Source organism: Medicago sativa, chromosome 1 (genome assembly GCF_051527215.1).
Source record: "Medicago sativa cultivar Bolivia chromosome 1, Bolivia_mono, whole genome shotgun sequence".
Classification (NCBI taxonomy): domain Eukaryota; kingdom Viridiplantae; phylum Streptophyta; class Magnoliopsida; order Fabales; family Fabaceae; genus Medicago; species Medicago sativa.
Window position 1 is genome coordinate 81,840,420 of NC_140749.1, and position 26,951 is coordinate 81,867,370.

Below are 26,951 nucleotides of genomic sequence, written 5' to 3' on the forward strand. Positions count from 1 at the left end.
ATATGTGATGTTTTAGGGTTTTGCTATTCTTACTCATCAATGGCTTCCCCTCATACCTCAACTGAAGAGGTAAAAGATTGATTGATTTATTCATTGAATGTTGATGTATTATGTTATTCATTGAATGTTGATGTACTCTGGTAATTCATATATTATTTGTTCTGTAGTGCAAACGTGGACCTCCTTCCAAGCAAGGTGCGGCTTCCAAGAAAAGCGAGCTTTTGTTTTGGTGTTGATTTCACACTATCTTGCTCGTTCATTTCAAAACTTGATGACATTTTGGGTTTCTCTTTCATCTTCATATCATTACCATTACCATTTTAATTTACAACGCTTGTTATTATTCTCTTTCATATTAATTTATTTACATTTCCAGGTGGCTTCCGCTATACATAAAAGATCTATTGAAATGGTGGAAGCTCTTTACGATTTGAATCAGGTAAATCAATACTATAGTAACTTATTATGTACGAGCCGTATTGTATTCATTATGCCTTTAGGTTAGAAAAATTAGATGACACTATTGTATACATTAATCATGAACTGAATTATTTATTAATGCTGTGTAGATCTCTTGTGTTAAGTGCCATTGAAACCATTATCATTATTTGTGATTAACAGGCATATCTATCTCTACCAGAGGAGACAACGTCTGATGTAGGCTTCATTGCATTGATGACACATCATTATAATGTAAGGTCAACATTATTTTTTTCGTTGTGGTATAGGTCTTCCTTTTTTCCTTCTAAACAGCTTTTGGTCTGTAAATATCTTTTAGAAAAGAAAAAAAAAATTCAGAGAGAATGGTGAACATATTCTGTTGAACTAAATTTAATATGTTATCTTGTTCTTTGCCCCGATGGTGGGGTTACAAAAACCCTCACATTTCAGCAATCATTATCATTTGACTTACTTCTATTGTGTTTGGAACTTGTCTTTTAATTTTTTACATATATGCAGTCTGGTGGATCCAAGAAATTGGTGGATCATGTCCCCTTACAAGGGGCTCCTTATGGGAAGGTAACAAAAAAAAAATTGTTAGTCTTTTAAAAATAATTAACCACTTTCTTTTACTACTATCATCATGTTTTTATAATTTCTTGCAACTGTACTTTTTGTAGTCTTCAAAAGCATTTGATGGAGCCCCCTGGTCAGAGGCCTCAAATCTGGCGAGATTTGGGATGATAAAGAAAAGAATATTGTGGATTCTTTTCTTGACAAAGCTATAGATGAACAAAAGGAATGGGAAGAACTTGATCTCACAGAACTGAAGGAGTCTGAAGGGTTTATAGGAAGGGACTATAATGCCATTTCAGATTATGCCCGTAAAATGTTCAAGAAGAGAATGGATGCTCAGAAGGCGAAAGGGGATGCTGCTAGTGTGTTTGATGGCGGAAATGGGTTGCTGCTAAGAGGACAGTTGATTTTGATTTGCTGACTGAAGTGGTGAAAAATGCTAGTTACGATGGTACCATGGCAGCGGTTAACTCCGATGCTTTCAAGAAAAAAATAAAGGAGTGTTTTCTTGAATCTCGTGCTGATTGGAAGATAGTTGAAGAAGATACTGCTGATGCAACATAGCCTGTTCCTCTGCAGGATTTGGTAAAACGTTTTGTTTTCGATACTATTGCGAACTCAAAGGTTACTCAATGCAAAGAGGCTGAAGAAAATTCTTATGGGGAGAAGGATGATTCCGCGGAGAAGGATGATAAAGTTGATGAGTAGATTTGTATTGGCTACCTTATATTTTTGATTAAGACTAGTTGTTGATGGGTTGATTCCCTTTATCTTGCTGTCACTGGTTGAATTGATTTACTGAGAATTTTCATACCCTTTGTTTTGTTTGATCTGGTACTATTGGCTACCTTATATTTTTGATTAAGACTAGTTGTTGATGGGTTGATTCCCTTTATCTTGCTGTCACTGGTTGAATTGATTTGATGAGAATTTTCATACCCTTTGTTTTGTTTGATCTGGTACTATTGACATTGAACAGTTAATCAAACTATAAAACTACTAAACAACTAGATTATAAAACTAATTGAACATTAAGGATTGATTGACATTGAACAGTTAATCAAATTATAAAACTACTAAACAACTAGATTATAAAACTAATTGATCATTAAAGATGAACGATTAATTAGCTTATAAAATTACTAAACAATTAGATTATAAAACTAATTGAACATTAATGATTGAACATTGAACAGTTAATCAGATTATAAAACTACTAAACAACAAGATTATAAAACTAATTGAACATTAAGGATTGAACATTGAACAGTTAATATTATAAAACTACTTAACAACTAGATTATAAATTTGTTCAACCCTTATTATATTATGAGCTTGTAGGTTTTTCCTTGTAATCAAAAGAGGTTGAACTGCAGAAACTGTGTTTTTGCTAAGTAACATATATAAATATGATTTCAACTAAAACAATCTCATAACATATGTGTTAAATACATATATTTTATATGTTATACTAAAACATATACTATGCACATCAAGACTTAATGATACTATGTCCTAAAAAATTTGCTTTTACTCGTAAAAATCATATACTAACATATAAAAACAATCATGCATAACTAACTCTTCCATAATATTTAACACATCATTGATATCCAATGTGTATCTTTTCTATCACATATACATGTTGTACACATATAACATACATAAATCTTCACTAAACATTGTTCAACCCATTAACAATATAATATAAATAGTTAAATAACAAATATAAATATGAGCATAACATACAATAACAAATATATCACTAAAAACACATTTCTAAAATATATATTGCCACAAAACAAAACAAAAAACATAAAACAGCAGCAACAAAGTTTGGAATCTATTAAAATATGTTATATACAACTTATCTAAAGTTTAAAATTGAAAACATATACTTTCACCACTTTGGCTCTCCTGCATGCGTTTCCTTTCATCACTTTGGCTCTCCTGCGTGCGTTTCCTTCAGTGATAGATTGGATATAACACTTTAACTGAGAAAAGTAGAAATATAGAGCAGATGAGGAGAGATCTATTGCAATTAAATTTGTTCAGCCATTTTCAAATCACAAGCCATCTGGTTCAGAGATATTAGGAAGATGAAAAGATTTGGGGAGAAGATTTGTTCAACCCTTTCAAATCAGAAGTCGTCTGGTTCAGAGATTTGGGAAGCCAAGACCGCGTGGGATTAGGTAGGATTTAGGGATATGGATCCAGTGCAGCCAAACTGCATGCAGTCAGAATTTTTGGACTGTTCAATCAAGATTAGATGGTTAAATTTTTAAGTTTATGTTTTAGTTAATTTTTAATATAAATTCAGTTAAAATTTGAACCGTCCGATCTTGATCTGATGGGTCAGATATAGGTAACAAACTGTGCAAAACTAATAAAACAAAAAAACTGGGAAAATAGGGTTTGTGAGATTTGAGAGAGAGAGAGAGAGGTGTAATGGTATAAATCTTAATACACACACACACACACACACACACACACACTAGATTTTCTTGTAAAAAAAATATATATACTAGATTTTTGACCTGTGCGTTGCACGGAATTATTGTAAAGGGATTGACATACGAATAATAAAATGCAATATATATTGTAAAGGGATTGTCATGTCCTTCCATTTGCAAACCTCTAAATATCAAAATATATGATTATTGTGTTGTGTGTGAAATTTACCACGGCTTAGGGCTTGGTATATATAGTCAAGTTTACATGGAAATTAGGGTAGCCGAATTTGCATGGAAATTAGAGTATTTTGTTTGTAAACGTATTAAATAAGTGTACAAAATATTGTCAAAAAAAAACAGGATAGGAATGAAATTGATGCGATGCATTTTTTAGTATTAAATAAGTGTACAAAATATTGTCAAAAAAAAGGAATGAAATTGGTGCGATGAAATTTTTTAGTATTAAATAAGAGTACAAAATATTGTCAAAAAAAAGGCATGAAATTGTGCGATGCATTTTTTTAATATTAAATAAGTGTACAAAATATTGACAAAAAAAATGTCAAGAAGATAGGAATGAAATTGGTTCGATGCAATTTTTTAGATATAATTTGTTAGGTTAAATTACCGCTAACCTAATACAGCGATTTGGAGGGAAAATATTAGGTTAAGTTGCTGCAAACCTAATAAAATTAATAAATAACCAACGAATAATCTTTAACCCATAAGATTATGGGTCTATCAATAAACCCAAATTAGATTATTAGAGATACAATATTACAATCAAATTTGTCTTACTATGTCCATCAATGACACTTGAATCTTATCAAATTTTACATTTTAGTTTTGAAAAACTAATCAATTAAAGACTGTTTTTTTATTTTATCATAATATATTATTGAGGGATTATCTTCTCATTTTTTTAAAAAAAAATTATAAAGAAAAAAGATAAAAAGAATACAGTATTATATTGTTACACGGGTCAATTTTATTTATTACTTTTATAGTTAAAAAAATTTATTTAAGTTATTTGATTCTCTTCATTGTCAATTTTATATAGCTGAGTTTGCATGGAAATTAGGGTATTCTGTTTGTAAACGTATTAAATAAGTGTACAACAACTTGTCAAAAAAAAGTCTACATAAATAATAGATATATACAAACGATGACAGGAATAAAAAACTCATCAGTGAGGAGAAATAGTAAGGATTGTTGCATTTTAGAGGGAATTTGTTAGGTTAAATTGGTGAGCTGCATTTTAGATGGAATTGTTTAGGTTAAATTGTTGCTAACCTAATACAGTATCTTAGAGGGAAATTATTAGGTTAAGTTGCTGCAAACCTAATAAAATTAATAAATAAGAATTACTGCTAACCTAATACAGTAAATGAGCGGAAAAATACTAGGTTAAATTGTTGCAGACCTAACAAAATTAATCATAAAGGAGGTTTTTTTTAGAGAAACACGGTTTAGGGCTTGGTATATATAGACAACAGGATAGTAATGAAATTGGTGCGATGCATTTTTTAAGTATTAAGGTGCGATGCATTTTTTAAGTATTAAATAAGTGTACAAAATATTTCCTTCAAAAAAAAAAGTGTACAAAATATTGTCAAAAAAGGCAATAGGAATGAAATTGGTGCGATGCATTTTTTTAGATGAAATTTGTTAGGTTAAATTACTGCTAACCTAATACAGCAAATGAGCGGGAAAATACTAGGCTAAATTGCTACATACATAACAAAATTAATAAATAAGGATATATAGGACAATGCTACAACACACCCACCTATAATATAAAATAGAAGATGTGTGTTAGCACCCAACTCCTTTTTATTTGGACAAAAAAATACCTTTTATTTCCTTTGAAAAAACTCAAAGTAAAAGGTATCATTGTGATTTTAAATTTAATTATTCTTATTTTTTTACTTAAATTTAATTATTGAAAAAACAAAATGTTCACTTTCTCTTTCCCTTTTCTAATCCGCAACAATTTAGCTTTTTCATCCTTCTCCTTCACTGTCTTCTTCCAATCAATCCATTTCTCACATGGACTAGAACACATGGATGAAGAAAAAACATATGACACCAATAAAATTAATGGACAGAAATGTAATATCCTTGTGAGCCAATGAAAAACAAACTACCATTGAAGGAACTTAAATAAACATTAAACTCTTCGTGATGTCTTAAATTTCCTATTTATAATGTTCTAATTCCATGGAAAATAAGTTTACCATTGAAGAACATGGGTTCAAAAAAGAAGATGAAAAATAGAACACAACACCTCTTGTAATAATCAGTCCGGGTCATCAAAACCCCAAAAACTGGTTCCTATAAATATCTACTTTTGAATAAAATTCTTGAAATTTGCTTTAATAAAAAACTCATAACATTCTTGTGTTTTAAAGAAAGAGTTCAATGAAAATTCTCGAAGAAGAAACGTTCATGAATGGTGATGTTTAACAGAAACAATAGAGAATTTTTTTTTCTTTTCCAAGGTGAATGTATTAGAGCAAGAGAAAAAAAATGATGGTATGGGTGGAAAATTAAATTTAAGAGGTATGCATTGAGTCACAAGTGAAGAAAGAGAAAGAGCTATTTTTTGTCCAACTAAAAGGTGTTGGGTGCTAACGTACACCTTCTATTTTCTAGGGCTCTGTTTGGTAAAAAATAGCGGATAGCTGATAAACTAGCTGATAGCTTATAGCTGATGACTGATAGCTTATAAGCTAGCTGATAGCTTATAGCTGATGACTGATAGCTGATAAGCTAATTGAAGTGTTTGGTAAAATTAGCGGTTCAACTAACTGATAAATGTAAAATGACATAAAAGGACATTCTTAATTCATAACAAAATTTATATATATATATATATATATATATATATATATTAGTTTTTAAGTATTTAAAATTTACTCATTTAAATTTATTAATTTAATATATCTTCTTTTAGGGATTTAATATATCTTTTATATATTATAAAATTAAACTTTATTTTCTATTTATTTTCAAATGTTTATCCTTAAAAAATTAAACGTAACTATTTAATTGTACTTAGTTCAAAATGACGAAAGGAATGTTTTCATTAAAATTAAAATGTAAACATAACTGAAGGTATAAAGGAAAAAAAAATGGAATAAAGGAATCAGATATGAAATACTAGATGTAACCAAAAAAAAGATATGAAATACTAGAAACCATTGCAAAGGAAACTGAAATACTAGAAACAGATATGAAATGGTTTAGTTCCGTGAAAAAAGGAAAGAAACTGAAGGTATAAAGGAAAAAAAAATGAAAGGCAAGTGAATATTTGTCACGGAGGGATAGTAGTATTTTCCGTAAGAAAACAAAGGGATTGTAGTTGCTTAAAAAAAACAAAGGGATTGTAGCATTTTATTAGGGAGCAATATTATAATTAATTATAATGGGTAAAAATGGAATTTAGATAAAATAACAAGGGTAATAATGGAAGAAAAAACAAAAAGCTATAAGCTATAAGCTCAAACGCTACTTGGAATATCTTATGAAAAATAGCTTATAAGCTCCTGAAATAAGCTATAAGCTCGTTGTAAAAAAGCGTTACCAAACAGAGTTTTTTTTGTCAGACGAGCTTATAAGCTATGAGCTAAAAGCTATAAGCTCATTTTTTGGGTTACCAAACAGAGCCTAGGTAGTCTTCTAGCATTGCCCATATATATATATATATATATATATATATATATATATATATATATATATATATATATCATTATAAACACGTAGCATAAAAATTAAACTAAACAGTACGAGAGAGAGAGAGAGAGAGAGAGAGAGAGAGAGAGAGAGAGAGAGAGAGAGAGAGAGAGAGAGAGAGAGAGAGAGAGAGAGATGTCGATATTACACTTGTAACACCTGTAACTTGGTTTTTTCCCCATCTTGTACTAACATGTGGCTGATCCGAGCATTTTTCCATCTTGTTAGTAATTATGTGCCATACTTCCAAATATGATCGTTTTTTTGTTTCCATATCGACAAAAGAGTATAGGAAAGGCTGCTTACTAGTTCATACTTACTTGACACCTGCAAAACTTTAAACACATTGACAACAATGGTGCTATCAAACACTCATGATGTAACATCCCAGACTGCTTTCAGGATTGCCGACTAACCCCACAAACCAACACGAGTCTTTTCAGCTTTTGTTTCCATATCGACAAAAGAGTATAGGAAAGGCTGCTTACTAGTTCATACTTACTTGACACCTGCAAAACTTTAAACACATTGACAACAATGGTGCTATCAAACACTCATGATGTAACATCCCAGACTGCTTTCAGGATTGCCGACTAACCCCACAAACCAACACGAGTCTTTTCAGCATGCTTTGTCCTCACTCACATGCTTACCGGGAAACTTCCCGGTAGTCATGATGTAACATCCCAGACTGCTTTCAGGATTGCCGACTAACCCCACAAACCAACACGAGTCTTTTCAGCATGCTTTGTCCTCACTCACATGCTTACCGGGAAACTTCCCGGTAGGTCACCCATCCTAGTACTACTCCAAGCCAAGCACGCTTAACTGTGGAGTTCTTATGGAATGGGCTACCGAAAAGAAGATGCATCTTGTTGATATGGGTAGTACCTAACAATTCTTATAAGCCTTCCTTCAACCATGTAGTCCCATACCTATACGGCCTCCGGACCACTCTCATTCCGATGTGATTCGGTTCCTCCTATTATCGTGGGGTCATCCTTACGGATAGTGCCCGTTCCAACTGGCGAGAACCTTTCGTATCCAACTGGCGGGATATCGAAAGCCACGACGTGGGTGTTACATGCCCACCAGCTTCCGCCTGGTTCGTCCCCGAACCACACCGTACTGGGAGAGGTCTGCTCTGATACCATATTGTAACATTGTAACATCCCAGACTGCTTTCAGGATTGCAGACTAACCCCACAAACCAACACGAGTCTTTTCAGCATGCTTTGTCCTCACTCACATGCTTACCGGGAAACTTCCCGGTAGGTCACCCATCCTAGTACTACTCCAAGCCAAGCACGCTTAACTGTGGAGTTCTTATGGAATGGGCTACCGAAAAGAAGATGCATCTTGTTGATATGGGTAGTACCTAACAATTCTTATAAGCCTTCCTTCAACCATGTAGTCCCATACCTACACGGCCTCCGGATCCCTCTCATTCCGATGTGATTCGGTTCCTCCTATTATCGTGGGGTCATCCTTACGGATAGTGCCCGTTCCAACTGGCGGGAACCTTTCGTATCCAACTGGCGGGATATCGAAAGCCACGACGTGGGTGTTACATGCCCACCAGCTTCCGCCTGGTTCGTCCCCGAACCACACCGTACTGGGAGAGGTCTGCTCTGATACCATATTGTAACATCCTAGACTGCTTTCAGGATTGCCGACTAACCCCACAAACCAACACGAGTCTTTTCAGCATGCTTTGTCCTCACTCACATGCTTACCGGGAAACTTCCCGGTAGGTCACCCATCCTAGTAGTACTCCAAGCCAAGCACGCTTAACTGTGGAGTTCTTACGGAATGGGCTACCGAAAAGAAGATGCATCTTGTTGATATGGGTAGTACCTAACAATTCTTATAAGCCTTCCTTCAACCATGTAGTCCCATACCTACACGGCCTCCGGATCCCTCTCATTTCGATGTGATTCGGTTCCTCCTATTATCGTGGGGTCATCCTTACGGATAGTGTCCGTTCCAACTGGCGGGAACCTTTCGTATCCAACTGGCGGGATATCGAAAGCCACGACGTGGGTGTTACACATGACTTGTGCAATCAAGACATCATCTCCTCCTAAAAGGTGTAAAAGACTCACTTCGTCATCGTCATCAAAGTTACCCTCTTCTCACCATCACCATGAGCACCTGATTATTGCAGCGTAAGAAATAGAAAAATCTTCCAATTTCTTTTAAAAAACACTCTAAAATATTGTGGGTTCTCGGCCATTTTTGTGGCAGCCAAATCGTCAAACTACGAAGTTGCAAAATACCATTTTTGTCCTCATGGTCTCATCTTCGAAAACGAAAACCACATTAAATATATAAATAATAAAACATGAATATATAGAAATTTCAAAACTAATTGGTAGGGTAATGAAATTTTTTATGTATAGTTTGTTGAATTAAAAAACAAAAAATGATTGTTTAATTAAAGGGAAATGTTAACTTGTGCCCTTAAGGCACACGTTTAGAAGGCAAATGTAGAAACTTATTTTTGAAAATTGTGCATTCAATGTCTTGAAAAGTTAAAAACTTATTTTTTCAATACAACACACATGTTTTAATTCTTTTTTTAGATACTTAACTTGTGCCCTAAGGGCACAAGTTAACATGACCCTTAATTAAAAAAACATTGTTGATATGTTAGTACCTTATGCGGAGAAGAAACAAAATACAAAATTAATTTTTTTTTCAATATCTTTGAGAGTTTGGTCTAGTGATAAAAAAGTAAGTATGAAACAAAATGTTTCGAGCCTGAGCCTTGCTAGTGCCTCTATAAGAAGGTAATATTAAATGATTTTTAAGTTCAAATGTCTTCTCTACCTTATAATGAGGCACCATTGCCCAACCTTAACATTTTTCCATCATAAAGTAAAAATTTCAATATATATATATATATATATATATATATATATATATTTTCAAAAAAAAAACTAATTTAATTTATTGAATCAGTCGAAATAATTTCTAGAAAAGAAAAAAAACTTGTTGATAAACCCAATTCTTGACCTCAAGAATTTTCTTCACTTTAAAATTTGAATCACACTTGTACAAGCAATTCTATGTGTCTCTTCTCAATGTGTTTTAAATAAACTATCACACTTTAATTTTTGATTGTAATGTAATAGGGGCATGAGCCGCAAAAGTGGATAGGAAAAAATAAAAATGAAACCAAACATTAACCAACGCTAAACCATAAATCACAAAGTAAGTGACGTTAGATTCAGTAGAAGAAGTAGTTGAAAGCTCCGTCCATTTTTTCGATGAACACGAGGAAACTCTTCACTTAACAAGCACACATTCTCATTCACATTCATTCCTCATTTTCTTCAATCCAATTTTCCAACAGTACAATGTCTCAGCTTCTCCAAACACCGTTCCTCTCTTCCTCCACCGTCCTCCGCCGCAACCGCACCTCCCTTTACCGCACCACTTCAACCACAAACCACTTCGTCGTCCGCGCCAAGATCCGCGAAATCTTCATGCCAGCACTCAGTTCTACAATGACTGAGGGTAAAATTGTCTCTTGGATCAAATCAGAAGGGGACAAACTCTCCAAAGGCGATAGTGTCGTTGTTGTTGAATCCGATAAAGCTGACATGGATGTTGAAACTTTCTACGACGGTATCCTCGCCGCTATTGTTGTTGAAGAAGGTGATGTCGCCGCTGTTGGATCTCCCATCGCATTTCTCGCTGAAACTGAAGAGGAAATTGAATTAGCTAAGTCCAAAGCTCTTTCATCTTCATCTTCTTCATCATCATCCTCACCTGGACCCGCACCCCCCGCACCCGCACCAACACCTGTAGAATCTCAACCGAAGAAGGTTGTTGCAGCGGCTGTTGTTTCCAAACATCCGGCGTCGGAGGGAGGGAAGAGAGTGGTGGCATCACCCTATGCGAAGAAATTGGCGAAGGAATTGAAGGTGGAGTTGGGACAAATTATTGGGACTGGACCTTCCGGGAGGGTTGTGGCGAAAGATGTTGAGGCATTTGCAGCTACAGGGAGTGTTGCGGCGGCGGCGGAGCCGGTGAAGACTGCGGTTTCTGGTGTTGAATTGGGGACTGTGGTGCCGTTTACGACAATGCAGAATGCTGTGAGTAGGAATATGGTGGAGAGTTTGGGGGTCCCTACTTTTAGAGTTGGGTATACTATTACCACTGATGCACTTGATGCTCTCTACAAGAAGGTGAATTTCTTGTTATTAATTTCATTTTAATATACTCATAATGATTACATTTGATGCTAGCTAGATGACTATCACATTGGTTCTTTGGATATTATATTTCCGATTACAGACTTCAGCACTTATTGGGATTTTTCATAAATGGATAATTTACTACTATCTTTATAGAACTCGAATGATTAGGGGAAAAAGTGTTGGCAAAGAAAAGAAACTATCAGCAAATTTTCGCAAGTGTTATTGTTGAATTTCTGAGCTAAATAAAAGGAAATAATAGCCTATGAAGTACAAACACGGACAGTAGACACAACACTGACATGTTGACACTTGTAATAATTTGAGAAAATCAAATATTTTAATGTAACCACATGTGTCATTGTCGTGTTGGTGTCGGGCACCGACTCATGTCAAACACGAGACACACATTTAATATGAAGTGTAAATGCTACATAGATATTAGATGCTAGCCATGTATGATTGATTGCATGTTCTTTATGAAGTTGCTGTTTTAACATGTTGCTGACAATTTATAGCAGTTTGATGTCCATAGTTTTTCAGATTTTTCTATGAACACCCTAAACTTGTAGACCCATGTTCAAACTGTTTTAAATGTGTTTATTGATTTTGTTTTATTTTATAAAATATCAGATCAAGTCAAAGGGAGTTACTATGACAGCATTGCTTGCTAAGGCTACAGCACTTGCGCTGGCTAAACATCCTGTAATAAACTCTAGTTGTAGGGATGGTAATAGTTTTACATACAATAGCAGCATCAACATTGCAGTCGCTGTGGCTATAGATGGTGGACTTATTACACCGGTGCTTCAGGATGCTGATAAGGTGCATGATACTTTATTTTGAGATGCTTCTAATCTAACGTAAAATTGTGTTCATTTGCTAAAAAGGTTTATTTGATGTATATTATAGGTTGATGTCTATTCATTGTCAAGAAAGTGGAAGGAGTTGGTTGATAAGGCCAGAGCTAAGCAGCTGCAGCCTCATGAGTACACCACAGGTATAGTAATTATATATTTATTGGGATTTATTTTATGTCCATGGATTTTACAATTTATCATAGAATCCTTATATTTGTGGGAAGGGACCAGGGCCATTGATAATTAACTTAATATTAACGTCGTTCAAGTCTTATACTATATGCATAGGATTTATCTTTGTCCAAAATTTTAAAAAATGGCTTAGAGCTTTCAAAAAATAAATGATAACACTGGAGTTCATGATTGCTGTGAGCTGCTGTTTGTGTATACTATAGAATTAGTTAATTCTGGTCTACAAAACCTACTTGGTCTTATTCTGATTCTCCTGCAACGGTGAAATCAATGACTGACAAAAATTGATAAAATCCTTGATGAAAAGTTTGGCCAACTTTTTGCATATGCCATGTTTTAAGTTGAACCGTTAGTTTTAGCTTTTAGGTATGGAATATGGTAAGACGCGAATGAAATGTAATTTGTGGGGCATTTGGAGTGGACTAATATTGATATTTGCAGATCCTCTCCTTTTTATTAATAAACGTCTAAAAGCTTTGACAATCAACATGCTGTTTTAGTAGAATAAAGTTATAGCTATAAGCTAAAGAAAATCCGAGTCCAAATTGGGGATTCCCATCAAAACTGAAAATTGCATTTGAGTCGTTGTTAAATTTTATTTTTTGAGTGCTAAGCTATATAACATGAGGGCTGGTGATTATGATGAAAGAAAATCTGCAAACATGAACTTTCTAGAGGTTCTGATGTTCCTTAGCTGTATTTTTGAGGTTTACAATTTGAAAGAGTGCTTTGAGGTTGGAAGAATAAATTTGGGTTTGAAAGAATTAACAGGAGAGCTAATATGGTTTGATCATGCCTTAGACTAGAGTTGCTAATATTGCGAGAACAAGGTTTACAGAGCATGAAATTAAGGATTGGAAAAGTTCGCTGAAGAGATAACTTGAAGTTGGATGCTGTTGTGGTCATAACATTCAACAGTAATGTGTGGTCAGTTACAAATTGGAGAGAATTATAAAAAAAAACTTACAATTTCATAAACCATAACAATAATGATCAATGTCTTATCTTATCCTACTTTAGTTAGGTCAGCTACATGGGTGGACTCCATGAAGACCAAAATTTCAGTAAAATCATTTTTAATAGCTTTTCCTATTTCTTCCCCTCCTTTACCATTTTCAGTTTGGAAAATGCTTATAGTTACGAGCGAGTTACTCAAGAATCCTACATGGCAGGCAGCATATAACGCACACGCATATATAACCACACACTCTTCTATGTATGTTCAGCCAGAACTTGATTGTTCAAATATTTCTTTGTTAAAGATTCTTCTCTTTCTTGCATAAATCCTTCGTAACAAATAGCTGTACTCTTTTAGTTTTTGTATCTTTATGTTTTCAGGGCAGTTCATGGTGCTATTGTCTCCCGTTTTTTTATACTATAAATTGCTCCTAGTACAATTCTACCTCATATATTCGCTTTATTAGTTTCTGCCATGGTAATCTCTTGAAGAAGCAAGTTACTTATTATGCTTTCTGCCAAAAGAACAAGCTATATAATGTTTTTACTGTTGAACTTTGACATTCAATTGGACTAATTTAGACTTTTTTCTTCTGATATTTGCCCTACCTCACTGATTTCTGTTGTTTCTCTAGGTACTTTCACTCTTTCCAACCTGGGAATGTTTGGCGTTGATCGCTTTGATGCTATTCTGCCTCCTGGAACCGTGAGTAATCTTATTTGTGCTCTAATAAGGCAACATGAATTTGATTGTTCTGTGGATTTCTTTTTGTAGGGAGCGATTATGGCAGTTGGAACATCGCAGCCAACTGTTGTGGCTACTAAGGATGGTCGCATTGGCACGAAGAATCAAATGCAGGTACGAGTGTTCAGTCATTTATATATGCTGGAGTATGACTTATTTATTTTTTGGTTAAAGAATCATATATCCATATCCAGGCTTCTGTTCTTTTTTAACTGAAGGAATGCAAATTTGCAGGTCAATGTTACGGCAGATCATCGAGTAATCTATGGTTCTGATCTTGCTCTGTTCTTGCAAACCCTGTCTCAGATTATTGAGGACCCTAAAGATCTTACTTTCTAGTCTCATTTTTCTATATTCTAATGCTGCATACAAAGGAAAAAGAGTTTATGATTCCTCTATTCGTGGATTACGGATTATTAATTGTTGAGAAGCACAGTCTGAAAAGCCAAATTACTATCCACTCAGGATTGTGCAAAGAACAGGAGCAGAGTTTTGAATAGGAAAGCTGAGTTGTAGTTTCTTAAATGAGATTGAGTCAAATATGCCATTTTTCATTTTTTTTTTTATAATACTGTCTGGTTATGTATTTGTTTTTTTGGTTGCTCATTATTGTCCAATAATGTCCATTATTTATGTGAGCATGAAACTTGTTTTAGAATGCTGTCTAGAAAATTGAAACACTGATTGAACAAAGATTATGTTCTGAAGAAAAAAAGGTAGTGTGATGAAGATATTACTGCTAAGTGTGATTGTTGTGACATTTAGTATTGATGGCAATGACATTAATAAAAATGCTGGTTCCACCAAATTTAGGGATACTTAAAGCCTCATTTCCCATATTGAACTTTTCTCAGTAGAAAAACCTATATTGTCTTGTTACATTTAGAAAGAAATTTCACACGAATACTTGTACAATAAAAAAATTCAATATGCTCCCAAGCTACATTTTCATCCAGCAATTTATAACATTATGTGTTATGTTTTCAACTTTAAGAATAACTTAGTTTAATAAATCATTATAAACACTAGATTTTCAATTCAACCGATGAGTTAAAAAGTTCTTATTGCATAGATCAACTCTACAATTTTTTATAAAATTTCAAAACTATTTGATACTTCATCTAATAACTTCAATTGAGCATATAATAAGCTTTTAAAAATAATTCAAATGATGGCTATTTTATTACATAGCTAGTTGAGAAATGCCAGCAACACTCTCTCCATTACTCACTCTTTTATTAAATGAAATCAAAGTATGTCCCACCACTTTGTGTGGGTTCAATTTTCAAAGTGTAGACCCACAATGATTTAAACCAATAAGAGAGTGAGTATCAGAGAGTGTTCAAAAGAGAGTGTTGCTAGCATTGCTCTAGCTGAGAAATGCTAGCATTGCTCGCTTTTCAACACATTTTTATAAAAGCTTGTGGAGGGAAGTGAGTGGTGATGTCGCCATATGCAAAGAAATTGGCTAAGGAGTTGAAGTTGGTGTTGTTGGGACCGGACCTTCAGGGAGGATTGTGGCTAAAGATGTTGGGGACTATGGTGCGGTTTATGACAATGCAGAATGCTGTGAGTAGGAATATGGTTGAGAGTTGGTTACACTATCACCACTGATGCACTTGATGCTAGGTGATATTTGTCTCTGTTTTGTTTTCAGCATTAGTTAGCTGGTAACTTTTCTTCAAATAAAAAAGTAAGTCAGATCCCAAATAAAATGTTTGCTATATGAGCTAAATATATAAGATAGCAAACTGATTCATTTTACACACGTGCCATACTATGACGTGACTAGCAAGAAAAATTAATTTATATAGCACCATAGAAGTATTGAGCAAAATTCTTCCTATTTGATTTACTACATCTTTTGTAGATATTCACTACAACACCCAGAACAAAAGCTATAAAAACTTAATTCACCTCTTGAGAGTATGATTTTATCTGGCATTCAGCAACATTCTTAGCACAGTCTTCATCTTTGGTCTTGCATCAGGGGATGTGCTTACACAAACAAGAGCAATCTCCAGAATTTCAAGCATTTGGTTTCTAACAGACTGTGATGTTTTGCTGACATTCAAATCAAGAATGTAATCTTGATTTCTTGAATTACGCAAAACCCACTTTACCAATTCAGCTCCCTTAGTCACTGCAGGTTTTCCAGTCAGCAATTCCAGTAGAATCACCCCAAAGCTATACACATTCTCTTTCATTGTGCACGCATACTCTGCTAAATCAACAAACAAATAATTAGATCTTCAAACACTAATGTGCTTTATTTTTAGCTTAGTTTGTGTTTGTAAAGTAAATATAAGCAATTTCAAGTACACATACCAACTTAGTAATTTTATTAGGCCCTATATGGATAAACAATATAAGTATACGCTAATAGCATAACCACCTATCATATATGTGTTCATGTATAAGTTATTTCTAGAAGAAAATATAAAATAAAGTCAAACTGGTTTTATATAAGCTATATAAGTTGGAGAGCTTATGGAAATAAGATGAAAATAATTTATGGACATGAGTTAAGTTGTTTCCATAAGTTTTTTTAAACAGTCACACAAATGCTTATGAATTTAGACTAACTGGAAAGAAAGTACAAGAGTTTTTGACCTGGAGAAATGTAGCCATCAGGACCAGCAACCGCACAAAGACTCCCAGTACTCTTTGAAGGATCAATCACCTTGCAGTGTTCAATATCACCAATTAGAGGCTCCTCAAGCGATTTCAGCATAATACTTTTACTTGATAGATCAAGGAGAAGTATTGGACCAGAGGCACAACCATGCAGAAAATCTAGGCCTTGAGCCACACCAACAGCTATACTATATCTGCTAGCCCAATCTAAAGTGTCTTTCATGCCACCATGAAGCACATCGAAGAATGAGCCATTCGAGAGAAACTCGTATAATATATAAACATTGTTAGTGGACACAATATAGCCTAGTGGAATCATCACATTTGAATTGTTCAACTTTGCCAATGCATCTAGCTCTTTCCCAAATTTATCAAGACTACTCACTGGAAATACCTTGTCGCACCAGTTCAGCTTCTTGGCGAAATAGATTGAACCAGATGGCATAACAACCTTATAGTAAGTTGAAAACTTGGTTTTTAGAGTTACGTTCGACGTTTCGGCAACAGCTTCCATGACCTTGGAGAAATCAATGTTTGATCTGTGGATTCCATTTGGTGTCAACAAATTACTCTGGATGACCTGAGGAAGGTCAAAGTTTTCACTTTCACTTGACTGTACTTGTTCATCATTGACCCTGCAACAGTGTAGTGACATCGATACAACCAGAAGGGTGACCATGCCAACCACAAAAATAGCAGCAGTAATTGCAATAAGAACAGCGGCAACAACAGATTTCCCCTTCTTTCCTGCCCTTGGAAAATTGTTGGGTGAGACATTACTATTGTTTCTGACATTGTTTCCTCTTGTATCGACTACAACGTACGGAGGAAACTGTGGAAGCTCACCTGATAGATGATTGTTTGATAGTTGCAACTGTGTCAATGCAGCCATTTTAGTTAGAAACTGAGGAATGTCACCGGAGAAGTTGTTTTTGGAGAGGTCCAAAATTTCTAGGTTAACCAAATCAGAAAAACTGCTAGGAATAGCTCCACTAAAGTGATTGCTGCTGAGATTCAATGCAATCTGTAGACTCAAAGGCATTTTTGGAATATCACCGCTTAACTTATTTTCTCCAAGTTGGACTTCTATAAGTTTTCCCAAGTTTCCAATGGACGACGGTATAGAGCCGTTGAGATTGTTCCCTTGCAAGTCAAGGAATGTAAGGTTGTTTGACATATCGGATGGAATTGGTCCATCAAGAGAATTACGGCTTAAATTCAAGGTAGACAATTTTTGAAGTTGTGAAATCTGAATTGGAATAGTACCATTAAGCTTGTTCATTTGAAGCTTCAAGACTTGTAGATTGCTGAGATTACCAAGTTCTGGTGGCAATGCACCAGTCAATTGATTCTCAGCCAAATTCAACAAGGCCAATTTCTTGCATGAACCTAATTCAGGAGGTATCAAACCTGTCAACTGATTTTTTTCCAGTTCCATGTATGTCAATTGGTTGTCACGAACGGCTTCACAAGTACCCAAAGGAATCTCCCCTGTCAGGGAATTTTCCCCCAATCTCAACCTGACTAAACTAGTTGAAATATTTGCAGGCACATGACCTATTAGCTTGTTATTGGATAAATCTACAAGCACTAGCTGTGATGGAGATAAAAGGTCTTCTGGAATAGACTCAGACAAATCATTATAACTAAGATCCAAATAACGGAGGAATTTTGTAATTCCAAGAGGAACAGCACCAGTAAAATTATTTAGATTAGCTGCAAATCTTACTAGTGTTGCGATACTCATGAGTGACATTGGGATATTGCCACCAAGACTATTGGAGGAAAGACTCAAAGTTTCCAATTTGGAAAGATTTCCAATATCTAAAGGTATAGACCCGGAAAGCTTATTTGCCTGAAGATCAATCAGTGTCAAGTTTTTGTAACTCAACAGTTGATCAGGGATTGTTCCATCAAAATCATTGTTTGAAAGCACAAGCTGCTCCAAAACCATGGAGCTTCCAAGGTTAGTAGGAATTTTCCCAATGAAGTTATTGTCATTGAGATTAAGATATTTGAGACTAACCATTCCATCTAACTGCATATCAATGCTTCCACTCAAATTATTGAAAGACATGTCAAGTGTTTCCAGTTCAGGAAAACCATGAAAAGGAGGCAAAAAACCACTTAACACATTTCCACTGAAATTTAAAAGCTTTAAACTCTCAATTTTTCCACATGCAGAAATAAACCCATCTGGGATAGAGCTCAGTTGGTTCTTAGAAGCATCAATCTTAATGACAGATGAATTGGTAAGGTCACAAGTGACACCTTTCCATGTACATGGATTGGATTGTTTGGTGATATTCCAACCAGGGATGCTAAGAAGATTGGAGAGAGTGTTCATGGTGTTTGTTTGGTTTTGAGACAGCAAAGACAAAACCATAGGACAAAACAAAAACAAGAGTAGTAAAGTGGTTGTGTAATCATACCTGATCATGTTCATGTTACTGTGTTTCTAGCTATGTGTCTGTTTTGTAAAGTGTGAATAGCTTTAACTGCTATAATATGAATATCATGGAGGAATGCTAGCAACACTTACTTTTGAACACTCTTTCTAACACTCACTCTTTTATTGGATGAAAGTTATGTATGTCCCACCATTTTGTGTTGGTTCTATTTCTAAAGTACACACTCAAGATGATTTAAACCAATAAGAGAGTGAGTATTAGAGAGAGTGCTCAAAAGAGAGTATTGCTAGCATTTCTTGAATATCATGTATTTCATTGTGTTGTTTAGGTGGAAGAAAATAAAAAGAAAGAACAAGAAGGAATAAAAAAATTGGAAATGAAATGAGAGTATATGTTGAGGTTTAGTATTGTTTGTAAGAGTAATTGTTGGGTTTAGTTGAAGGAAATTTGGTGGAAATGAGGGAAAGAAGTGTAGATAGCAAATAAAGAAGAAAAGTATTAAGAGTGTTCATCACTCCACACTTGCACAGACAACATAAAAAGCTGGCTGTGTCTTAATTGTTGGACTTGACTTGGACTCTGACCGAACACACCACTAATCACTCGTTTGCAACCATTTTCTAACTCAACTTGGAAAACACGTATCAACATTAACTTTCCATTCCATGAAGTATGAGAAGAACAAGAGTGAACATGTGAAGCATGTAAAAACACATTAATAAGATTCAACTTATTGTCCTAACCAGGGTCCTTCATATAAAATTGGAGGTCTGATTCTTAAAGTAAATTGTTAAAGAGTACCACATCATACAAAATATGGTTTGAACATGTGTTTATAAGTAGGGGCAGGGGTGACCCTCGGGGTGGGCACCATTTTTTTAGGGGCACTAAAATTATTATTTTTACTTGGTAGTTAGTATTGTACAGATATATTTCTTTTTAATTCGCTTTGATTAAAGAACTTTGATTATAAATGAATCTTTTGCAATAAAAAAATGCAAGAAAAAAAAATTGAAATAATTAAAATTGCACATTTTTATTGTTTCGCCCAAGGCACTAAAAATCTTAGGATCGACCCTGAGTGGGAGCAATCGTCACCTCACATCTGACAAAATATTGTCAAACTTTTTCTGAAGTGAGAATCAAAATATCTTAAATCATTGCATACGTGATCTTGCTCCCAAGTCCAGTATCCATGTAGAATCACTAAAGCAATTAAAAACAAATAAACGAGAGCTTGAAGAGACGTTAATAGAAATACCTTGAGCATTAGATGAAACATGAATTTGATTAATTGAGTGTTCACCATTTGAGTTGGAGTTGCTTACTGCAACATATGAGAGGTCGAATATTGATTTTATTTAAAAGATCCATCAATTGCTTAGCGACCTCCTGATAACAAAGGAGCCTGAAAAGTGCAAACTGTTCAGCAACTTCAGATTTGTTACCATCAATTTCTTCAACAACAGCATTGGCACTAGGTCTACCATCGCGCTTGAAACCAACTGGAAAACCATGATTCTTGTAGCAAATATCAATTGTGTGGCCGAACTTGCCACAACGAGTACATTGTTTAGGACTCCAATTTCCTTTACCTTTTACAAATGGTTTCTTACCATCAGCTAGGTTAATGAGAGATTGAGACTCTTCTTGAATAGGAGTTGGATATTTTTGATGTTCATGCTCATTAACCATAGAAAAAACAGTAGTAGTGGTGGTAGGTAAGAATTCATCAACAAAATCTGAGACCTTACCATGGAAAAATTCTCATTCAAGTCTTTTAGAAAACACATAATAGAATCTTCCTCAGTCAGGATAGAGTCGAGTGTTACGCATGGCTTCACACGCACAAGGAATACTGCAAGAACATTGAGGCATTGGTCTGTAATTTTCCAATTCTTCATGAAGTACACTCAATTTAGGTGAGAGTTTTCATGTTGTTTCTTTCTCTAACCCTAAAGATCTTACTTTCTAGTCTCATTTTTCTGTATTCCAATGCTGCATAAAAAGGATAGAGAACTTATGATTCATCTTATAGCAGATTACGGATTATTATTCGTCTAGAAGCGCAGACTGGGATGCCAAATTACAATCCACTCAGGATTGTGTGGATAACAGGAAAGCTGAGTTTTGTGATATTGATGTTAAGTTTGTGTCTGAAAAACATTTTTGCATGACAATTAGTATAATAACCATATTTAGGGATACTCAGCCTCATTTTCCATATTGAACCTTTTTCAGTAGCAAACCCTACATAGTCTGAGCTGAGTTATTTGTACAGAAATTTTATAGGATACATTTACAAGAAATTTGGTCAATTTTATACTCCCAAGCTTCATTTTCGCCCAGCAATTTATTAGGTTTACATTTTTATTGAAATTGTAGAATAATACATTTTTAGTAAAATTTAAGAAGATGATGATGTTTTGTTTTTTAGTTGTTTTACCTATCTTATAAAATGTGATGTTAGTATATATGAACTATGAACTGCTCAAACTCATTTTATTTAAATTACATGAGCTAAGCATGTCTGGTTGGATGCAATCATGCAACTTAGTAAGGAACAACTAAAATCATGTTACTTTGATTTGGTTGTACCGTATCTATATTTAAAAATAAAAATAAAAAATTGTCTTCAAATTAAAAAGGTAAGTTAGATCCTAAACAAAATGTCTACATTCTTTATATTTACAGCAAATATTTTAAAGTATTAATTATACATATGACTATATGAGCTAAATATCTAAGAGAGCAAACTGGTTCACTTTTACACGATTGCAATACCGTGACTAGCAAGAAAAGCATAATTTATACTGCACCATAGAAGGATTAAGCAAAATTCGTCCTATTTGATATTTTACATCTTCTTTGTATAACTTCAATACACCACACAAAACAAAATCTATGTAGATTCGATTTAGCCCTCGAGAGTATGATTTTATCTGGCATTCAGCAACATCCGTAGCACAGTCTTCATCTTTGGTCTTGTATCAGAGGATGTGCTAACACAAACAAGAGCAATCTCTAGAATTGCAAGCATTTGGTTTCTAACAGCCTGTGATGTTCTACTAACGTTCAAATCAAGAATGATATCATGATTTCTTGAATTACGTAAAACCCACTTCACCAATTCAGTTCCCTCAGTCACTGCAGGTCTGCCTGTTAGCAACTCTAGTAGAATGACTCCAAAGCTATACACATTCCCTGCCATTGTTACTCTCATTGTGTATGCATATTCTGCCAAATCAAAAAACAAAAATAATTTAGATCTTTGAAGGATTCTAGGACCTATGCCTACTTAACAGCTTCATTAGGGACATGTTAGGATAAACAATTATTATGTACGTGTTTGTGTATAAACTATTTCGATAACGAAAGATAAAGTAAAGTCATACTGTTTTCATATAAGCTTTGAGCCATTTTCATAAGCTATCATGGAGAGCTAATGGAAATAAGTTGAAAATAGCTTATGAACATGTAATGAGCTGTTTTCATAAGTTATTCTAAACAATCTAAAAAATGCTTATGGATTTAGACAAATAACAAGGAAAGTGAGAAAGTTTCTGACCTGGAGGAATGTAGCCAACAGAACCAGCAACTGCAGAAAAACTCCCGGTACTCTTTGAAGGATCAATCAATTTGTAGTGTTCAATATCACCAACTAAAGGCTCCTTGAGTGATTTCAGCATAATACTTTTACTTGATAAATCAAGGAGAAGTATTGGACCAGAGGAAAATCCATGGAGGAAAGACATACCTTGAGCCACACCAACAGCTATACTATATCTGCTCGCCCAATCTAAAGAGTTTTCCATGCTTCCATGAAGCACATCGAAGAGAGAGCCATTTGATAGAAACTCGTATAATGTATAAGCATTGTTAGTGGACACAATATATCCTAGAGGAATCATCACATTTGAATTGTTCAACTTTGCCAATGCATCTAGCTCTTTCCCAAATTTATCAAGACTACTCACTGGAAATACCTTGTCACACCAGTTCAGCTTCTTGGCGAAATAGATTGAACCGGATGGCATAACAGCCTTATAGTAAGTTGAAAACTTGGTTTTCAGAGTTACGTTTGACGTTTCGGCAACAGCTTCCATGGCCTTGGACAAATCAATGTTTGATCTGTGGATTCCATTTGGTGTTAACAAATTACTCTGAATGACCTGAGGAAGGTCAAGATTTTCACCTTCACTTGACTGTACTCGTTCATCGTTAACCTTGCAATAGTGTCGTGAGATCAATACAACCAGCAGGGTGACCATGCCAACCACAAAAATAGCAGCAGCAATTGCAATAAGAACAGCAGCAACAACAGATTTCCCCTTCTTTCTTGCTCTTGGAAAATTGTTGGGTGAGACATTACTATTGTTTCTGACATTGTTTCCTCTTGTATCGACTACAACGTACTGAGGAAACTGTGGAAGCTCACCTGATAGATGATTGTTTGAAAGTTGCAAATGTGTCAGTGCAACCATTTTAGTTAGAGACGGAGGAATGTCACCAGAGAAGCTGTTATTTGAGAGGTCCAAAATTTCCAGGTTAACCAAATCAGCAAAACTACTAGGAATAGCTCCACTAAACTGATTGCTGCTGAGATTCAATGCAATCTGTAGACTCAAAGGCATTTTTGGAATATCACCACTTAACTTATTTTCTCCAAGTTGGACTTCCATAAGATTTCCCATGTTTCCAATGGACGACGGTATAGACCCGTTGAGATTGTTCCCTTGCAAGTCAAGAAGTACAAGGCTGTTTGACATCTCAGATGGAATTGGTCCATGCAGAGAATTACGGCTCAAATTCAGGGTAGACAACTGTGGCAGTTGTGAAATTTGAATTGGAATAGTACCATTAAGCTTGTTCATTTGAAGTTTAAGGACTTGAAGATTGCTAAGATTACCAAGTTCTGGTGGCAATGCACCAGTCAATTGGTTATCAGCCAAATTCAACAAGGCCAATTTCTTACAAGAACTTAATCCAGGAGGTATCAAACCTGTCAAATTATTTTTTTCCAGCTCCATATATGTCAAACCATGTCCGGCTTCACCGCAAGTACCTGAAGGAACCTCTCCTGTCAACAAGTTTCCCCCCAATCTCAACCTGACTAAACTAGGAGAAATATTTCTAGGTACAGGCCCTTGTAACATGTTATTGGACAAATCTACTAGCACTATCTGTGATGGAGATAAAAGATCTTCTGGAATGGACTCGGATAAATTATTATAACTAAGATCCAAACTCTGAAGAAATTTTGTAATTCCAGGAGGAACAGCACCAGTAAAATTATTTAGATTAGCTGCAAATCTTACTAATGTTGTGATATTCACGAGTGACATTGGGATTTTGCCACCAATACCATTAGAGGAAAGACTCAAAGTAATCAATTTGGAAAGATTTCCAATATCTAAAGGTATAGACCCGGAAAGCTTATTTACCTGAAGATCAATCAGTGTCAAGTTTTTGTAACTCAACAGTTGATCAGGGATAGTTCCTTGAAAACCATTGTTTGAAAGCACAAGCTGCTCCAAAACCATGGAGCTTCCCAAATTAGTAGGAAGGTTCCCAGAAAATTGATTACTACTGAGATTCAGAAACTTCAGACTGACCATTCCATCTAACTGCATAACAATGCTTCCTCTCAATTTATTGAAAGACATGTCAAGTGTTTCCAGTTTAGAAAAACCATGAAAAGTAGGCAAAACACCACTTAACACATTTCCACTGAAATTTAAAAGCTTTAAGCTCTCAATCTTTCCACATGCAGAAATAAACCCATCTGGGATAGAGCTCAGTTGGTTCTTAGAAACATCAATCTTAATGACAGATGAATTGGTAAGGTCACAAGTGACACCTTTCCATGTACATGGATTGGTTGTATTCCAACCAGGGATGTTAAGAAGATTGGAGAGAGTGTTCATGGTGTTTGTTTGGTTTTGAGACAGCAAAGACAAAACCATAGGACAAAACAAAAACAAGAGCAGTAAAGTGGTTGTGTATTCATACCTGAGCATGTTCATGTTGTTTTTGCTATTATGTTTCTGTGTCTGCTTTGTAAAGTGTGATTTAGCTTCTACTACTACTATAATAATATGAATATCATGTAGTATTTTTATTGTGTTGTTCAGTTCAGGTGGAAGAGAATAATAATATAGGAGAGGAAAGAACAAGTGAACTCAAGTAAAGAGAATATAAAAGGTGGAAATGAAATGAGAGTATATGTTGGAGTTTGGTTTTGTTTTATCTGTTGGGTTAGTGGAAGGAAATTTGGTGGAAATGAGGGAAAGAAGAAAAAAAGTAGTATTGGGAGTGTTTATCACTGCACAGACAACACAAAAAGATGGTAGTGTCTTAATTTTCTTAGGCTTTGTTTGCGAGTTTTGAGGGGAAGGAAAGGAAAGGCTTAGGAGGGGAAGGGAAGGAAAGGGAGGGAAGGGAGAAAGGAGGGAAAACCTTCCCCTTGTTTGGGAGTTAAAAAACCAACAAGGAAAGGAAATGGAGGGTTTATGTTATAATTGTACTATTTTACCCTTTTTTTCTTTTAAAAACAATACATTGTGTTATACTTTGTAATTTATCTTGAAATTTATTCAAAACAACTTATCTCATAAAAAGTAAATTATTACAATTATTACGATCTATTTTTAAAAAACAGCTTATTTATAAAAATAAAAAAAAGCTTATTACGATCTCTTTTTTAAAAAACAGCTTATTCAAAACAACTTATTTATATAAAACAACTTATTATGATATCTTTTTCAAAAAACAACTTATTCAAAACAACTTATTTGTCCAAAACAACTTATTACGATCTCTTTTCAAAAAACAACTTATTCAAAACAACTTATTTATGTAAAACAACTTATTACGACCTCTTTTTCAAAAACAAATTATTCAAAACAACTTATTTATCCAAAACAGCTTATTACGATCTCTTTTTTAAAAACAACTTATTTAAAACAGCTTATTTATACAAATCAGCTTAATACGATCTGTTTTTCAAAAATAACTTATTCAAAACAGCTTATTTATACAAAACTGCTTAATACGATCTCTTTTCAAAAACAACTTATTCAAAACAGCTTATTTATCCAAAACAGCTTATTACAACCTCTTTTCAAAAACCAACTTATTCAAAACAACTTATTTATGCAAAACAGCTTATTACCACGTCTTTATCAAAAACAGCTTATTCAAAAGAGCTTATTTATCCAAAACATTTTATTCATCCAATAAGAGCTTACTTATTCAAAACAGCTTATTTATCCAAAACAGCTTATTACAACCTCTTTTCAAAAACCAACTTATTCAAAACAACTTATTTATGCAAAACAGCTTATTACCACGTCTTTATCAAAAACAGCTTATTCAAAAGAGCTTATTTATCCAAAAACAGCTTATTCAAAAGAGCTTATTTACCACGTCTTTATCAAAAACAACTTATTGAAAACAACTTATTCATCCAATAAGTTGCTTTGCATAAATAAGTTGTTTTTGAAAGAGATTGTAAAAAGCTGTTTTGGATGAATAATCTGTTTTTTGAAAAAGAGGTCGTCATAAGCTGTTTTGGATGAATAAGCTGTTTTGAACAAGCTGATTTTGAAAAAGAGATCGTTAAAAGTTGATTTGCATAAGCTATTTTCGATGAATAAGCTGTTTTGAATAAGCTGATTTTGAAAAAGAGGTCGTTAAAAGCTGATTTGCATAAATAAGCTGTTTTGAATAAGCTGTTT

The 26,951-nt window shown here is 34.4% G+C and overlaps 4 protein-coding genes across 4 annotated transcripts; 2 read left to right on the forward strand and 2 right to left on the reverse strand.

Annotated features, from left to right (window-relative positions):
• Positions 1-1,953, forward strand: LOC146958112 (uncharacterized). Its single transcript, XM_085741298.1, has 5 exons — positions 1-69; positions 168-439; positions 622-693; positions 961-1,020; positions 1,122-1,953. The coding sequence occupies exons 2-5, from the start codon at positions 272-274 to the stop codon at positions 1,227-1,229; spliced, it is 408 nt and encodes a 135-aa protein (XP_085597424.1). The 5' UTR covers positions 1-69; positions 168-271; the 3' UTR covers positions 1,230-1,953.
• An 8,486-nt stretch (positions 1,954-10,439) lies between these two features.
• On the forward strand, positions 10,440-15,123 carry EMB3003 (2-oxoacid dehydrogenases acyltransferase family protein). The gene is made up of 6 exons (XM_085741300.1): positions 10,440-11,401; positions 12,044-12,235; positions 12,323-12,410; positions 14,055-14,125; positions 14,195-14,278; positions 14,399-15,123. The coding sequence occupies exons 1-6, from the start codon at positions 10,568-10,570 to the stop codon at positions 14,501-14,503; spliced, it is 1,374 nt and encodes a 457-aa protein (XP_085597426.1). The 5' UTR covers positions 10,440-10,567; the 3' UTR covers positions 14,504-15,123.
• An 830-nt stretch (positions 15,124-15,953) lies between these two features.
• LOC146958114 (uncharacterized) lies at positions 15,954-19,899 on the reverse strand. The gene is made up of 2 exons (XM_085741299.1): positions 16,778-19,899; positions 15,954-16,385 (listed from the first exon to the last, which is right to left on the reverse strand). Exons 1-2 carry the CDS (start codon positions 19,245-19,247, stop codon positions 16,099-16,101), a joined length of 2,757 nt encoding a protein of 918 aa, XP_085597425.1. The 5' UTR covers positions 19,248-19,899; the 3' UTR covers positions 15,954-16,098.
• A 1,974-nt stretch (positions 19,900-21,873) lies between these two features.
• Positions 21,874-25,571, reverse strand: LOC146958115 (uncharacterized). Its single transcript, XM_085741301.1, has 2 exons — positions 22,781-25,571; positions 21,874-22,449 (listed from the first exon to the last, which is right to left on the reverse strand). Exons 1-2 carry the CDS (start codon positions 25,236-25,238, stop codon positions 22,151-22,153), a joined length of 2,757 nt encoding a protein of 918 aa, XP_085597427.1. The 5' UTR covers positions 25,239-25,571; the 3' UTR covers positions 21,874-22,150.
• Between the last annotated feature and the right edge of the window lie 1,380 nt (positions 25,572-26,951).